This window comes from Rutilus rutilus, assembly GCF_951802725.1.
Source record: "Rutilus rutilus genome assembly, chromosome: 19".
In the NCBI taxonomy this organism is placed as follows: Eukaryota; Metazoa; Chordata; class Actinopteri; order Cypriniformes; family Leuciscidae; genus Rutilus; species Rutilus rutilus.
In genome coordinates, this window is record NC_140232.1 from 11,444,325 (window position 1) to 11,462,095 (window position 17,771).

At 38.2% G+C, this 17,771-nt stretch overlaps 1 protein-coding gene across 1 annotated transcript in view; it reads left to right on the plus strand.

Annotated features, from left to right (window-relative positions):
• adgra2 (adhesion G protein-coupled receptor A2) overlaps positions 1-15,175 on the plus strand; it is an 83,010-nt gene extending 67,835 nt beyond the window's left edge. The window contains exons 8-19 of the mRNA XM_084388441.1: positions 623-787; positions 870-1,068; positions 2,175-2,324; positions 2,406-2,567; positions 4,263-4,463; positions 5,332-5,521; positions 5,721-5,929; positions 7,794-7,921; positions 8,101-8,224; positions 9,392-9,540; positions 12,763-12,852; positions 13,496-15,175. Coding sequence (XP_084244567.1) covers positions 623-787; positions 870-1,068; positions 2,175-2,324; positions 2,406-2,567; positions 4,263-4,463; positions 5,332-5,521; positions 5,721-5,929; positions 7,794-7,921; positions 8,101-8,224; positions 9,392-9,540; positions 12,763-12,852; positions 13,496-14,933 — 3,205 coding nt within the window. The 3' untranslated portion in view covers positions 14,934-15,175. The remainder of the gene's footprint in view (positions 1-622; positions 788-869; positions 1,069-2,174; positions 2,325-2,405; positions 2,568-4,262; positions 4,464-5,331; positions 5,522-5,720; positions 5,930-7,793; positions 7,922-8,100; positions 8,225-9,391; positions 9,541-12,762; positions 12,853-13,495) is intronic.
• Positions 15,176-17,771: the final 2,596 nt, after the last annotated feature.

Here is a 17,771-nt window from a genome sequence, read left to right on the forward strand (position 1 = left end):
TATATGATTTTTTACATACAATTAAAAAAATACACACATGTTTTTGAAAGAAGTCTCTTATGCTCACCAAGGCCGCATTTATATGATCAAAATACAGGAAAAATTGTAATAATTTAAAAAATTTTAAATTTCCTCTTTAACATACAGTATTTTAAAATATCATTATTCCTGTGATTGCAAAGCTGAATTTTCAGCATCATTATTTCAGTCTTCAGTGTTACATGATCCTTCAAAAATCATTTGAATATGGTGATTTGATGCTTAAGAAACATTTCTTATTATTATCAATATTGAAAATATTGTTGTGCTGCCAAATATGTTTGTGCGAAACGGGATGAAAAGATGTTGAAATGTAAAGGGAATGAGCAAAAATACAGTAAGGGTGAATGTGCAGGTGAAGAGAATAGACTAAAAGAAACAGGATGGACTAAGAGATCTAAAAGGAATATAAAGTGAACAGAATATGTTAACAAAAGAAAGTTGGAATGAAATAGGGAAAAAAATTATAATTACAACAATAGTACTGAATGCCATTGAACGGATAGAGGATAGAGGATTACATTAAGTTCATGAGTCAAAAAACACACTTAAGTAACAGCAGATCATTATGTTGATCTTTTAGTGAGCTGATCCTGTCAAATGTCCACGTTGAAGCGAGTGGTGAGTGGGAGTGTGTGGTGTCCACGGGCCGTGGGAACACCTCACGCAGTGTGGAGATAGTGGTGCTGGAGAACAGCGCCTCCTTCTGTCCGGAGCAGAGAGTGACCAACAACCGAGGGGAGTTCAGGTGAGGGAGGTGTCCTACAGCTTTACCTGTGGCTTTATAACGCTCAGTGGCAAAATGTCAACTGTCCCCTTTTTGGCTTCAGGTGGCCTAGAACTCTAGCTGGCATCACCTCCTACCAGTACTGTCTGCATCTGCGCTACCCCTCCTTAACTATAGGGGGCGGTGTGGAGCAGAAGAAGGCTTCACGAAACTGTGACCGCTCTGGACGCTGGGAGGAGGGAGACTACTCTCAGTGCCTCTATACTAATGACATCACACGGGTCCTACATACCTTCATACTGGTTAGTGCAGAGTGTTGTATTTTAAAAGAAATATTTATTCAAATGTGGAACACATTACTAATATGAAAATCCATTAAAACTTCTCCTTGTGAAAAAGTACACTAGCATACTTTTAAAAAGAGTATTTATCACAGAAACAATATAATTTACAGGAATGTCCATAAAAGCAAACTGTTTTCAAAAATGTTTTAAGAATGTATTATTGTTAAAATTTATACCAAATGCAGTCAGTTGAACTCTAGAGTGCTTTTTGACCACTTAAGTAGGAAGTAACAAAAGTATGTTTTCATAATTAATTTCATAATTATTTCTGTTGTTTTTGAAATATGGTTAAAGTGTACTGTTGAATGTACTGACAAGCATTTATGGTAAACTAAAATATACTTTTATGTCATTACTATTGAAACTTGTATGTCATGAATTCAAATGTATTTGTAATTACACATTTGTAATGATGAAATTGCAATTTATTACATTTATAATATATTAGTTTTAAATGTAACATCGAATGACGTGCTTTAGCATGACAAAAGATTATTAAAACATGATGATTTAAAATGACTTTTAATTTGACATTATTAAGTGTACTTTTTAAATGTAGTTAAGTGTTAAGAAATGTACTGTAGCAGACATAAGTGGCCTTTTATTTCATTTATATTATATTATCTGCAACTACAGTGTTTTAAAATGTATACTTATAAGATTTGAAGTACACTACAAGTGCACATTAAATACAATTAAGCAGACTTCTTTTCTTTTTACAAGCACCAGTTATGTCCCAGACGTACTGTGAAACAAGTTCCAGTTTAGCTATTCTAAATGAATTAATTTTATATATAAAATTTTAAATTCTATTGTCAGCAGAACAAGTTGAGTGAAAAGTTGAAATATAGTTTTGAGACTGGCTCAGTATTGTATTTATCTCCCGTTTGCTTTAACGAAAGCAGCACTCAAGCTCATGAACTCCATAAGTTTGTGTAAAACCTAGAGATCATGAGCATGATTTAAGAATGAATGTGTCCCCAGTAATAGACATAACCATACAATGGTTATCTGCTGTCAAATAATGCAATACTTTTCTTGTTAATTCTGTCCTTGTCACTCAGATGCCCATCAACTCCTCCAACGCTGTGACTCTGGCGCACCAGGTGCGATCATACACTCTGGAGGCCGCCGGTTTTACTGACACGGTGGATGTTCTTTATGTGGCTCAGATGATGCACAAATTCACAGACTATGTAACAGAACTGCGTGAGGTTAGTAGAAGATGGTTTTCAGCAGTGTATATATTGCACCGTGTGCTTGTGTCCTGATACACATGCGCTCCTTTGTCCCAGCTGTCTGATGTGCTGGTTGAAATGGGCAGTAACCTGATGCAGGTAGATGACCAGATCCTGGCTCGGGCCCAGAGAGAGGAAAGAGCCTGTAGTTCAGTCGTCCACACACTGGAGACCCTCGCCTGGCCTCAGCTGCACTCGCACGCACAGGACCTTTCCAAAGTATGTCAGCTTCATATTATTACTATTTCAACTAAGATTGTTTTTTTTTTTACTTTCTATTCATCAAAGAATCCTGAAAAAATGCATCATTGATTTCCAAAACAATTAAGCAAAACAACTGTTTTCAACATTGATAATATTAAAAGGACAGTTCACCCAAAAATGAAAATTACCCCATTATTTACTCACCCTCAAGCCCTAGGTGTATATGACATTCTTCAGACGAATACAATCGGAGTTATATAAAAAAAATCCTGGTTCTTCCAAGCTTTATAATGGCAGTGAATGGCCAGTTTCTGTTTTGAAGTCCACAGAAGTGCATCCATTCATGATAAAAGCGCTCCACACAGCTCCGGGGGGTTAATAATGGCCTTCTGAGGTGAAGTGATTAGTTTGTGTAAGAAAAATATCCATATTTAAAACTTTATCGACTAAAATAGGTAGCTTCCGGCAGACGGCCGTACGCATCGATTTACAGCGAAAGAGTGACCTCTGACCGGACGCATGATGCATTGATGAACACGGAAGCGCAGAGTATAGAGCAAAACAAAACACCAGTCATGAATTAGAAGTCTAAAATGAGAATTTTTAAAGAGCAATGTCAGAGGAGCTTGAGTTTGTTGCCCAGCCCTGTTTGTTTGAACCGCGAGAGGCGTCAAAGCTTACGCTACTTCTACATCCTACGTCATACATCGTCAAGTGTTAAGGGCCGTACACACCGGGACGAATATCGGCGCGCGTTATTCGCCAGCGTTTTTCAACGCGTTTTTTGTGTTCACACCCAAGCGATTTTCGCTGACGATGAGCCGAGTGAACATGCAAATTCATTCCCTGACATTAGATGGCGCTTAATACCACTCCATAACAGTTCTCTTTTATCAAGATTTTTATAGTCGCTGTCGCATTTGTCATATAGTTTTCGGACACTTTATGTTCCGACACCAACGAGACCAGCAGCTCTACATTCATCTTGCCTTGCATCTTCCTTGTCTTATTTCTTCCCGGCAGTGTTTAGACGCTACTCAGCGTATATCTTCTTTGCTGTTACATATGTGTGCTCGGCAAGACCGTTTTGTGTTTGAGCGCCCCCAAGTTGTGTTTTACTGTAACGTGAGCAAAAGCGGCAATCTCATTGGTCGGATAGTTTTTGACGCGGCGCGTCAAACCAAAAAAACGAACCCGAGGCGTTTTTAAAAAAATTACGCTTTTACGCGTGCCGTTTTTCGCGTCGGTGTGCACACTCACATTGGCGCCCTTTGTTTAGTCACGAGGCGTTAAACGTCGGCAAATATCGCGCGTGAAATTCGTCCCGGTGTGAACAGGCCTTTACTCTTTTGGCGTAAGTCGACTTGCGTAGGCCGTCTTCCGGAAGTTAGTTATTTTAGTCTATAAAGTTTTAAATATGGATATTTTTCTTACTTGAATGCATCGCTTAACTTCAGAAGGCCTTTATTAACCCCCGGAGTCGTGTGGAGCACTTATATCATGGATGGATGCACTTCAAAACAGAAACTGGCCATTCACTCCCATTATAAAGCTTGGAAGAGCCGTGACATTTTTTAATTTAAAGAAGAATGTCATATACACCTAGGGTGGCTTGAGGGTGAGAAAATCATGGAGTCATTTTCATTTTTGGGTGAACTATCCCTTTAAGAAAGGATTCTTGAGCACCAAAGCATATTTCTACTTTCTTAGAATTCTCGTAACATTGTGATGGAGGCTCACATGATTCGCCCTGCTCATTTTACTGGCATGAGCTGCACGGTCTATCAGAGACGAGAGGGGGCAGGAGGGAGCCAGGTGCATGATGGGAATGAATTTTCCCTTGAGCAGCAACTGCGATTTCGCTGCACCACAGGAACACATAACACCTCGCTTAACGCTTTCCATCTCAAGGTTTGTCATTTTTGCACGTTTTGAGTTTTGTGTGTAGACCTAGTATATTTATCTAGTATGTCTGTGGAATATACACACTTTATGCACTATTTGAGCTGATAGACTTATTATACCCTTGTGAAAAAGAAGTGTGCTTAATTGTATTGTAGTGTTCTTCAAATCTGTTCTTTCAGATAATATATTATTGAAATAAAAGGCCACTTAAGTGTACTTAAAGAGAGTACACTTTCATGAGCATGTTACTTAAGACACTTAAAAGATGTTCTTTAAAGGGCATATTTTAATCATTATGTTTTTAAAATAATCTTTAGTCATGCTTTACAGAAGTACACTTATATTTATGTGTTGACTAACATACTAAACCTATGTAAAGCACTTGATTATACATTTACCTGTATTATACATGTAACTATATTACATGTAAATTAATGTATTTTAAATGTACTAAATTGCAACTTCATCATTACAAATGTGCAATTACAAACATTTAGGGGAAAGTATGAAATTACATATCAAACTACTTAAGTGGTTCAAAAAAGCCCTCTTAAGTTCAATTGCATATATAAATAGAAATTCAATTTCATGTAATGGCAAATAACATGCAATTTAGCTTCCGAAAAAACACATCTAAGTATATTCTTATAAAGTGTATTATATCCATAATATAACATAATTTTTTAACATGTAAGAATTGTTTATTGGCATAATCATTGTTGTCTATCATATACAGCTACTTGCTGCTGTTTTATAAATCTAAAAGTAAGTCACTTAACCATGGTAAAATGACTGAAACGCAATGCCTCAAGTGCCTTTTTGCTTTAATAAACACCTCTGCCTTGCCCTCACATTGTATTTTTTCTCTTTCTAGAATGCAGTGGCTCTTGCTTCAGTGTCACTCCCTGCTTCTCTTTTTCCGCCGAATGCTCCTCCTGACTGTAAGTTGCAGTTTGTGGCATTCCGCAATGGAAGATTCTTCCCATATACCAGCAATTTTACCGGACCTTCGGACCTTGCCCGCAGACGTGGAGTCAACACTCCAGTTATCTATGTTGGCCTTGGTGGGTTGCCTTCACCTCAAACATTCAAGGGATTCGAAACATTCATAAAATTTTTACAATGTTCTGAATATTTGGTTGTATGTAGTACAGGCATTTTGGGAGAAGACTAACATAATTCATCCTTGGACTTAAAAATATACAATTCAGTTTAGTAAATCCATGCATCTCATTTTCAGAAACAACTTTCCCTTCCTTTCAGATGGATGCAGCATGTGGAATCAGTCCGATCCCATTATTGTGTCTCTACGACACACTTCACCTGGAAATTACCCTGTTGCTGCCCATTGGAGATTGCAGGCGCTGGAGCATCATGGGAGTTGGAGTCTAGATGGCTGTCAGCTGGCCCATAGCGATGCATCCACCTCTACACTGCGCTGCTCTGTGCTGAGCAATTATGCTGTACTACAGGTAACATTGTGACACCTTTATAAAATACTGATATTCCTAGGCTGTTCCAAATAAAATATATAGTGCATATATGTAGTAGTGGTATAGGCTGCACCAAAGAGTAGGCATTGTCATTTTTCTGCCTCTTAAGATACCTTGTTTTGGGCCAGGATATCATATCCTTCATGGGGGATCCCAGAATGCATTTCAGAATGCAGTTCTGTAAAAATAATTCCAAGATATCCAACAAAGCAAAAGAAATGACAATGGACCCTTTTCACAGAATGTGATGACGCAAATCTAGTAAAGTTTGTCATATTTAAATTTTTTGACATTTATATAAATGTATAACGCTTTGCGTTATCTTACCTTGGCGGTAAATTACAGAGAAAGAAAAAAGATGAATTAACACCGCCTCGAGGGATAATTCTCTTCTTCCTGCTGTAATCAATCTCTCTATATATTTTTTTCTTTTGCCATTGGAGCAAATGGAAATACAAAAACAATATTTCCTGTCGTCTCCCATTCACCACTATAGAAGTTTACCCAACTATGATGGCTTTTTCTTCTGAGAACTCTGGAAATATGAAAGGGGCCCATTTTACACTTGATATTTTAATATTTCATTCAGTACTGAAAAAGATCAAACAAATTGTAATTGATAACCGGATTATATTACCCAATATTTTTGTTTTCCATATAATTTTATGTGCGTCACTAACTTAATATGCTAACACCAAACTCAACTGTAATCAGTCTTCCAGTCAAAGCACTGAATGAGTGATACATTGGGTTGCTTGCTTTTTATGTAGAGCATTTTAAATCACTCAACTATGAGGTTTGATGACAGTTATGATGTTGCCTAGAAATGTAGGAAGTAGACAGCGAGGCAGCTAGGTTTTTGAAACAGAGACACCAATACAATGAAATGAAAAATCTGAAATATGTCAATTTTATTATTACTCTGTTGGGTAAATAGTAACCAAGTGCAAAGTATGTCAGCTTATTGATTAATAGCCCAGTTGTAGAAAGTCTTAAAAAGCTAATTAGCTCCTCTAACTTGCCCACCATTAGTAGAGAGATATAGACAATTCTTTACTTAGGAAGGACAGATCTCCCATTACAAACTGATACTTTACACTACATTTCTGGAGCACTATTTTATACGAATTATTATTATTACTACTAACCCTGGCCTGAACCCAGCCCCAAACCTACTGTAACCTTAACCCCTGTAGTTACCTTACATAACTGAGTACTTTCTTAGGTAAGTACACTGTAAGTACCCATAAGTACACGTACTGTAAACATGTGCAACCTACATTTCTTCATCCTGCATCAAAGGCTTTTAATGTTAAGCTAGGTCCTATTGGGTGTTATTGAGAAAACTGTATGAATAATATTTGATAGATCGGTTTGCTTGGCACTGAAGAACCCATGATTCACAGGACTGACATCAGAGCAATTTCTCTGAAACTCTTTTATGATGATTTTAAGGTGTTCTTGTTTTAGTGTAATTATACATTTAAGTATGAGTTATATTAATTAGTTATATTACTTTAGGGTTAGGTTTAGAGTTAGTTGCATGTAATTATGCATACTTTATAGTTATTAGTAACTACATCTACATGTATAAAAATGTTGACACTGTAAAATAAATTGTTACAGAAAAAATGCTGTATTTAAATGGCTATTACCAATTGTATCCCTATAAATCACTGGATGGATGGATGGAAGGATGGATAGACAGACAGATAATGTGGAATTTCTCACACTTCTTTGAGAGTCCTTGAGGTGTAGATACGCAATAAAGTGCTTGAATGTTTCAAAATATTCTCACCATTTTCTCAATATTTATCAATATCAATATTGGTCAATATTTCAGGAGATGCCAGATTTCCCAGGTTCACCTTCAGTTCCAGTGGAAGTGCTCCATCCAGTGATCTACACGTGCACTGCAGTGCTACTCCTGTGTCTCTTCACCATCATCATCACCTATATACTGCATCACAGGTATTTCTCTCACCTTGCTAAAAATGAACACAGCCAAAAACTAAAAGAAAAGGTCTTGCAAACTGTTGCCACACGGTAGTAAGCACACAATTCTCTATAATGTTGCTATCTGATTTGTTATTACTGGAATAGACAAACCTGTTAAAAGCGGACATAACAGATGCTTTCTTTTCCATCAGCTCTATCAGAATCACGAGGAAGAGTTGGCACACCCTCCTGAACACTAGTTTCCACATCGCAATGACGTCTGCAGTATTTGCTGGAGGCATCACTCTGACCGGCTACCCAATTGTATGCCAGGCAGTAAGTTTCCATTTCTCTTACATAATAATGTTTTATTTTATTAGGCGACTTTTCCTACAGCTTTTTCAAGGTCACTTCACAAACGCATAAGAAGTGAACAAGCTTTTGAGTCACAAATTGAGGTGATTGATGTGATATTGTGGAGATTCAGTGCGAGTGATTTCCAGTTTTACAGTGCAAAAATGCACAAAACAGTAAAGAAAAATGACTTTTAAAATAGTAAGCATTATATACAGTAAAAAGGAACATACACATTCAAAAACAAAATGATTAGCTTTTATGTGGCATTGTACACTCTTAGAAAAAAAGGAGTTTCTATATAGAACTTTCTTGGGTTCTTGACCCTATATGAGAAGAAATGTCTTAAAAGATAACATATTGCTTTAATGTTAACAGGCTATTTACATTTTATTTATTTATTATTTAGGTAAGTTTATGAGCTTAACGTTAAAAATTAATTAAAATAGAATTAATTAAAGCTAAATCAATAAAATTATCCCATGATGGGAACCCCTAAAATGTTCTATATATGAAGCGCCTGGCAGAACCCTTTAAGGTTCTATATAGAACCTTTTCTTCTAAAAGCCCTGACACACCAAGCCGCCAGGCTGTCATTAAGCGTTGGTCGGCCTAGGATTTGTGGCGTGTTCCACACCGTCTGCCCTAGTTGGACATCATTGCGGGTATTTTGGCCGATTGATTGAATCGGTGAGAGAGAGAACTCTGATTGGCTGTTTAGCTTAGCGAATCAGAATAAAAGCTAAAGTGATGAAAGCGAACAAAGAAGTCAAGACATCTTACCCTACCATCCCAATGCACGAATATTTTTTTTAATAACAGAATGAGTCGCCTAGAATGAAGAAACTGATCAGCATGATTGATATTCAAAATGGTAATGGTATATCTGCAGTCCTAGTTTCAGTTCCCCTTTTTGAATGACAAATATGAACTATTGGTACCTGCTGATATAGGACGGTTATTTCCTTACACCAGGCGCAGAACGCACATGATAGTTGACAGTTGACTGTAGTCGTTTTGGTGTGTTCAAGCACAGCCTTAAGTGTGTCATGGCCTTAGTAATATATCATCTCAAAAATGTATTGTTTCTATGCGCTAACATCTTGTTACTTTACTTGTGTTACTCATGTATGTGTATGTTTGTGTCAGGTGGGGATTGTTCTTCACTACTCTTCTCTGTCCACTTTGTTATGGATCGGTGTTAGCGCCAGGGTAATATATAAAGAAGCTTTATTGAGGACTCCACAACAAGTAGAAGGCGAGACTGCTGTACAACCAACCCAGCGGCCCATGCTCAGGTCAGTGAAGTCATCATGGAGGGTTGGGAGCGTTCGATGAATAATAACCGGCTTGTTTTCCATAAATTATCTTTTACAAGTACACTCAAACTCATAAAACAGATATGTTTTTTTTTTTCTCTATAATCTGGCCTCAGTGCCCATAAAACCCACGTTGAACAAAAATTCTTTGTAAACTAATCAATAGGCCCACATGGACTGTAATTGTTTTACATGAGGGGAATTTTAGCATTTAAAGGTGCAAATTGGACTTTTTATTGCTATTCAAATCGGAAATGTCAGTGTTTTTGTCCAACCACCCATGAGATCATTCTAGGCTGAATTAGCTCCTTTTAACAAACACAACTGGTGTCAGAATCAACATTCTTAAAGGGATAGTTCACCCAAAAATGAAAATTACCCCATGATTTACTCACCCTGAAGCCATCCTAGGTGTATGACATCTTCTTTAATCTCCTTTAATCATGAAAATATTACTGTTCAAAAGGCTCGGTTAAGATTTTATAATGTCTTTGGAACAGGTACTCAACATGGCTGCATTGTTTTGATCAAAAACAGCAATATTGTGAAATATATTTACAATTTAAAATAACTATTAAATACATTTTAAAGTTTAATTTATAACTGTGATGCCAATGCTGAATTTTCAAAGTCTTTCAGTGTCCTTTAGAAATCATCCTAACATGATGATTTAGTGTTCAAGAAACATTTCTTATTATTATCAATGTGAAAAACAGTTGTGCTGCTCACTATTTTTTCTAGAAACCGTGATACATTTTAATTTCCAGGATTTGTATGATAGAAAGTTCAAAAGAAAAGCACTAAATTGAAATATTAATCTTTTAAAATTACAAATGGCATTACGGTCATGGTAGTGTATGTTTATTAATGTTTTTCCATTACATATCACATTATATTACTAAAGCCATTTCATGGTCAAATGAAACATTCCCTTTCTTTGTGTTTTCAGTTAATCCTCGATTAGCAAGGTAACAGCTTAGAATACTAGTTTAGCATAGTTCCAAGTGGTTAAAAAAGCTCTTTTCATTAGATATATATCCTAATAACACACTACGGGCCAGATTTACAAAACAGGGTGCGAGAGCAATCCCATAAAAAAAGCACAGATGGGAGTGGAAAGTTTTGCGGCTGATCTACTGACGACGCACAAATTAAAGAACACAGAACACAGTTAGCGTCTGGTTTAAGACACACTTTTTTGGGCGGTAAATAATGGCGCAAATACCAGTAAATGGACTAGCGCACACCTTAATAAATCACCTTGCATGATTCATTAAATACTCTCCTCCCATAAATTTTGCGTCTGAAAGGGAAACTCCTACCAATGCATATGCAATAAAGTCAGCCGCAAAAATAACCCTGTTAATGCCTTTTCAGCGCTAATTCTTTAGTGAATCCTGACAGTAGTTTTTTTAACACTAAAAGATGGTTTGCGCTGGAGCAAGCTGTTAGTAAATCTGGCCCTACGTTTTGATCAGGTATTGAGGAAAGTGGGTAGGATTCAGCGGAGGGATGGGATCTTGACACACGACAGAAACCCTTGTACCTGCTCTCTTAACGCTTGAGTTTTATAACAGACAAGCCCTGCCCTCTCTTTTACATTCAACGTTCATCCTAAGAAACAATTACTGTTCAAAAGCCTCTTGAATAACTGCTGTTGTACCAGTATGAACATAACATAAGATGATAACATTAAAAGTTCCTTCCTATCATCATCATCAAAGGAAATGTATTGGTTCCATCGGAGCTCTTGCAGTATTCAGAGTAATTGTCATATCTCAAATTGGTCATAAAACAATGGCAGTTTTATGTGCAAACGTCATAATGAATGAGCACTTCCTGAGAAGAAACTATTGATAAGCATGTACAGGAGGAAAATGGGCATTTGAGAGCAACTGAATGGACCACCATGATGTAAAAAAAACTGCCTAATCAAAGACCGTCATTGTCCAGATAAAAGCTGATTCCCATCTGCTGTTCTGGAGAGTCAGACAGAGGAAGGAGAGCACAAATGGGGGGAATGGGAAAAGATTAAAGTGGACAGAGTTGTAAATCAGATGAGCGGAAGGACTAGTTAAGGCTAACGTTCACATGTCCTCAAAGACATGCATGCAAATATATTAATTCTCTCTAGTCTGTGTTCTCTGTTTTTTACCCCAGACCTCCACGCTCTCCACATCCCCTAGGGAGGTCTGGCCAGATCCCACGCCTGCCTCCTGGGACAAATCTTGTTATTTTTCCTCTCCCTCCTTCACTGTCTGGAGTCCAGACTCAGCTCTTCATTGAAAGACAGTGTCACAGAACTAACCTAATGTATAGACCACACAAATGTCTTTTACGGCAAGCAAAGGGAACATCTGTAGCAAATATAACAGACAGCAGTGTTACTGTATATCCATTATGTACATTTTTGTGCAACTTTTTGAATCTGATTATTAAAGGGATAGTTCACCCAAAATTTTTTATTCTGTCATCATTTACTCACCCTCAAGTTCTTCCAAACCTGTATGTAGTTACACGTTACTACATGTACTTACTATAGTAATAACAGTAAATGATGCATAATTACAAGTAACTAACCCTAAACCAAACCCTAACCGCAACTCTATAGTAAGTACACATAGTTAATTAATATTACTAAGTACTTATTTGAGTAAATACAATTAAACTACGTCTCCTTAAAATAAAGTGTAACCGAATTTCTTTCTTCTGCTGAACACTAAGAAGATATTTTGAAGAATGTGGGTAACCAGACAGTTGATGGGCTCCATTGACTTCCATAGTATGGAAAAAAAATACTATGGACGTATATAAGGACCATCAGTTGGTAACAAACATTCTTTAAAATATATTCTTTTGTGTTCAGCAGAAGAAAGAAATTCATACAGGTTTGGAACAACATGAGGGTGAGTAAATGATGACAGAATTGTATTTTTGGGTGACCTATCCCTTTAAGTCAAGTTAAGGAACAAAATCACCTGGGATTTGAACCCAGGTCTATATATATATATTATTATTATATGTGCATGACGCTTTGAAAACAGAACAGTAAAGGAAAGATAGGCTGTCCCTCATTTCAAAAATATTTCTTACTTTTTATTTTTATTTTTATTTTATTATGATTAGTTATTTTACCATGGTTAGCATTTGCAAAATGGTCCCTAACAGTCTTCTTTTCTTTATCTCTGTTTCTCTTGGCAGGTTTTATTTGATAGCTGGCGGTGTCCCACTCATCATATGTGGTATTACTGCAGCTGTAAACATCAATAACTATGGAGACAACATTCCTTAGTGAGTACTGTGTTTATAAGCATTAGGAAAATGTGTTTGCTCACGTCTAGTTTTAGATGTTTATATCATAAACAGCCTTCCTAGTGCTAAGATTAATACACTGATTCTTGAGATATAGGACAAAACACATCTATATATAATTTTAAATATAAATGAAATAGTCATGTTTAAAAATAATAAAATAAAAGTGGAATGCTTACACTAAATATTTGCTATTTCAGTCAGTGTTGAGTACCAATAATCAAGAATCTTTACAGCAGCACAACTCAAGCATTGTATCCAGAACTGGATCTAGCTGCTCTGAAATTAAAATTATTTCATTTTATTTTCACAGTGTGATATTTTTATTACAGGTTTTATGGTGTTTTTGTCACATCGCAGTCTTACAGATAGACTGGTGACACTTAATATAATAATAAAATGAAATCGACTGAGGTCATTCTCTTCGTTTTTTATTAGCTTCTGTTCTTTCTCTAACTGTCTGATACTTGTTGCAGATTTATTACTCATGCTGGGCCGCTCCTTTACAGGCTCTTTAAAAAGTGTCTGTTTTTGTACAGAGCTTGCTTTGTGTTTTTGTTATTTGACTGATTACCGCCTCTGCCCTCTCTGACCTTTTTCTCTGCTCTTGACCTTTCTGCAGCTGCTGGTTGGTATGGCAACCCAGTTTCGGGGCTTTCTACATTCCAGCTGGATTGATCATTCTGGTGACCTGGATCTACTTCCTGTGCACTGTTTTCTGCCTGAGGCACCGAAACTCCCAGGAGTCCAAAGATCCTCCATGTTCCGCCTCCGACCCCTCAACCTTGCCAGAGAGTCAACCAGCACTCAGTGGCAGCACCAGTCTTCTCTCAACGGACTCTGTCGGCCCAGTGCATGCTGGGACGATAGTGGAGGACCAGTACTCATTGAAGGTCCAATGTTTGGCGCTGGTGGCGACACAGTTTGTGTTTTTGGGGCTGTGGTGCTGTGGCGCTATGGCCGTTTGGCACGTGGATAGAGAGCGGAAACTCTTCAGCTGCCTGTATGGAGGAACGGCTACCGGATTAGGGATCTTCTTGGTGCTCCATCACTGTTTCAAGCGTTTGGATGTCCAGGCAGCGTGGCTAGGGTGTTGCCCCGGGTACCGTCGCTCCCAACCCATGCCAGCCTATTCCCATCCCTGCACTGCCACTGTAGGCGTCCAGAGTGCCTCAGAAAGGGGCTCCCAAATATTTGTAGGATGCCACCCACCGACAGACCCCAACAATTACTCTTCTTCTGCCAGGTCGTCATCTACTCAAAGTGGAACGACGAGCATTGCCGCTGGGCCTTGCAAACTCACCAACCTCCTCCAAGTGACGCAAGACAACGTGAACAACGCCGCCCGGGCACCGACGGGAACTAATACCAACACAAGCACAAACACGGAGAACAACAAACCGGCCAACAACCTGCTGCCCACTCTACTGCCCGTCCAGCAACCTCAAAGGAGGAAGGCTTGTAGTAGAACCAAGGGTGGCAATACCCAGTACCATCACAGAGGGGACGCTAGAGGGCACTACCGCCTCAAAGCTCTCAGAGCGGGTGGAGGAGGTAGCATGGGTGCTTTGGGACCCTCTGGGACAGAGCAATCAAACATCCACCTCCTACACAAACATGCTTCCAGCGAGAATGGAAGTCTACGGAATAGCCATTCAGAGAGCCAGAACGGCCTTCTGACCAATGGACGGCACAGAGGGGAGGGACTAGTGACAAGCCCTTCGGAAGGAAGTGATGGAGGTAGTAGCGGAAGTAGAAAACCTTTTCCACTGTTGCCTTCTGTAGCAAGTAGGGCCGCCATGCAGCAGAACGCTCAACGCCGTAGCGCTAGCAAAGACAATCTTAAAATGGCTGCCGCAGCTGAGAAAGAGTCGAAGCGGAGCTCGTTCCCACTAAACGTGACATCAAATGTCACTGCGACGCCCTCATTGTCGACAGTTTCAGCACCAAATGGAACACTAAAGGGATCCGTGCTGGAACTGGACACTAGCGGAACTGACCAATCACAGGGTTCGGTTGGTATGAAGAGCAGGGTATGGAAGAGCGAGACAACTGTATAATAATGAGCTGCGGTTAGAGTTGAAAGACTTTTGAAGGTTTCTTGAAGGTGTGACCTGTATGCTAAGAGCCAAAGCATGGATTTATTTCTCCACAACCCTGCTGAATAAACTAGCTTAAAATGGTTTGCTGGTCTTAGTTGGTCTGTTGGCTGGTCACTTTTTCCTCCCAACTAAACACCAGCTTAGCCAGGCTAAACCAACTAACACCAGTAAACCAGCTTAGTAGTGTTGTAGAACTTAAAGGGATAGTTCACTTTGAAATTAATTTTTGATATGTTTTAGCTTACCTCAAGGGCATCCAAGATGTAGGTGTCTTTGTTTCCGCAGTAGTTTCAATTTTGATATTTTTAGAACAGTATTTATATCGTTGTTATCTCTTGAAAACAGCACACGTCCAAATGATCTGACGGCGCGGGCGGGTATAGATATATACATAGATGTCGTCTTGGCTACTGCAGTTCATTGGAACGAAACCGTAGCCAAGGCGACATCTATGTATATATCTATACCCGCCCGCGCCGTCAGATCATTTGGACGTGTGCTGTTTTCAAGAGATAACAACGATATAAATACTGTTCGTTTTCTCACACAAACCGCTCGTTTCGTGTCTTAGGCCATCAATGTGTACTTATGATGGGGAATTGTTTCATTTGGACGATGGGGAATTGTTTTAATTTGGACTCTGTGCTTGTGTTTTGAGCCAGTGACCATAGACCTGCATTATATGACTGACAGACAAGAACGGTTTGACCTAAAAATATCAAAATTGAAACTACTGCGGAAACAAAGACACCTACATCTTGGATGCCCTTGAGGTAAGCTAAAACATATCAAAAATTAATTTCAAAGTGAACTATCCCTTTAAGACTGGATGAGTCTGCCTCCATATTTTCATATGTTCTTGACTCGGACACCAAAGCTGGTCTCGAGTACTACAACACTTCGACAAATCTGACATATCTGCTGTGTCTCTGGACTCTGGTCCTTGTGACACTGATGCAAATCCAGGCTTCATTCACCCTAAAGAAAAGCATACACTGTTTGAATTGTTCAGACCCTCTCCAGGTCTCTGTCTTGACTTGATCCGGTCTTGTCCAGTCACGAGTACTACAACACTGCAGCTTAAGCTGGTTCAAATTAGTTGTTTATTTTTTATTAGCAGGGTAGAGAACCATTTGGCTCCTCCTATATTTGTAAGTTTCAAAAGTGTTCTGTGGTCTTGGAACCGTCCAACATGCAAAAAGCGAATGCTTAGCATGCTAATAAGGAGAGGTTATATGAAGAGTTATATATGAAGAAAGAGAAGGGGTGTGTATGCAAAACCTGACTCCTCTAAAAAGAGATTGGTGGAGGAGTTGGTGTGACAAAATATGCAAAATCATTTGGTGTGCTTTTGTTTGCATGTAATACCACTTAATCTAACAAACTGTTTGAATTCAATGAATATTTTAATATCGAAAATGCCAAGGGATATGAACCTAAAGTCCAGCTGTTTTGATCTTTATGTTTCTGACTATGCATATCGATAAGGATGGAGGACCGTGTGCTTGTTCCCTTAATTTGTTCCCTTTGTGTCTTTGTCTGTTGTTTTTATATACGTTTTATTTTTTTCATGCTATTTCATTTACATGTCTGTAAGAATGTACATTAAGTGTTATGTTTGTATTGTTTGACTTTACAGTGTTAATTCAACTCTCTGGCACTAATAAGCAGCTCTTGGCATCAGTCTGACACAAATATAGAAAACAAACACTTGCCACAGATGAGCATCCATCCCTAACAATTCCTTCCATGTTAATTGGAGCTGGGAATGTCGTTCTTGTTCTTCTGATGTTGTTCAGCAGAACATGAGCTATTGTATTTAGTTTTTTTTTTTAGATAATAGGAACCATTTGGAAACAGTTGCTTCATAGTGCCCTCTATTGGGTCATTCCTGCCATTGATCAAATGCACTGATAATGAATGTTGATGGACAAATTATATATAAAAAAGTGACAGCTTCTTTAGATGCCACTCCAGAGTTACTAAGGGATTCGATAAGGAAGGGCAAGTGTTTGTTCATACATGTTCTGTTGTAATACCATGTGTAACATGGGCTTTTTAGCACTTGGTTCAGGTTATGGAAATAGCATTTGACATTTTTTTTATTTTATTATAAATAATAACATATTTATATTATACATATCAGTATTACATTTTTTGATGTAATTGTTATTGTCATTATGCAATTTTGCGATATCAGTATTTTACAGAGGATTGGTGGCCTAATCGGTTTATAAACTCTGTTTTAAGTCTAAAAGCACATCACGTCCAACACACTTTAAAAAAAAAAAAAAACACTTTTGCTTTCAATCATTGTTCATCCCACAAATGTTTAGCAACAAGAATCACTCATCTCCCGGGAATTGTTAGTACTCCTTCTAAAGCATATGCAAAGTTTTGTTGTCGAATAGCAAGGAGTTTGCAATAAAAATAATTATTTAAATAGGTATTTTGTTTTTCAGAAGTGTTCAAATGACTTTTTCTCATGAGAGCAAATAATGGACACTCCCAACCAAAAGCCAAAGGCGAATTCAGATCTTCGCACTGACTGCCCCCCCCCCCCCCCCCCGCCCCCCCAAAGCCCATAAGCTACCAGAATCTGACTGTAGTGCCACTATTTTTAGATTTCCCTCACATGATGACAGAGTCACCAGCAAAACATAATCCGTCTTTAGCTTACATTAAAAATGGATAACTTTAAAATTGTATTCAGGGATGTTTGTATGCCAAAGAAGCTCACAGTTTAACCTTTAAAGATGATCTTATTTGATATTGTTTGTCTTTTACCCTTCAAGC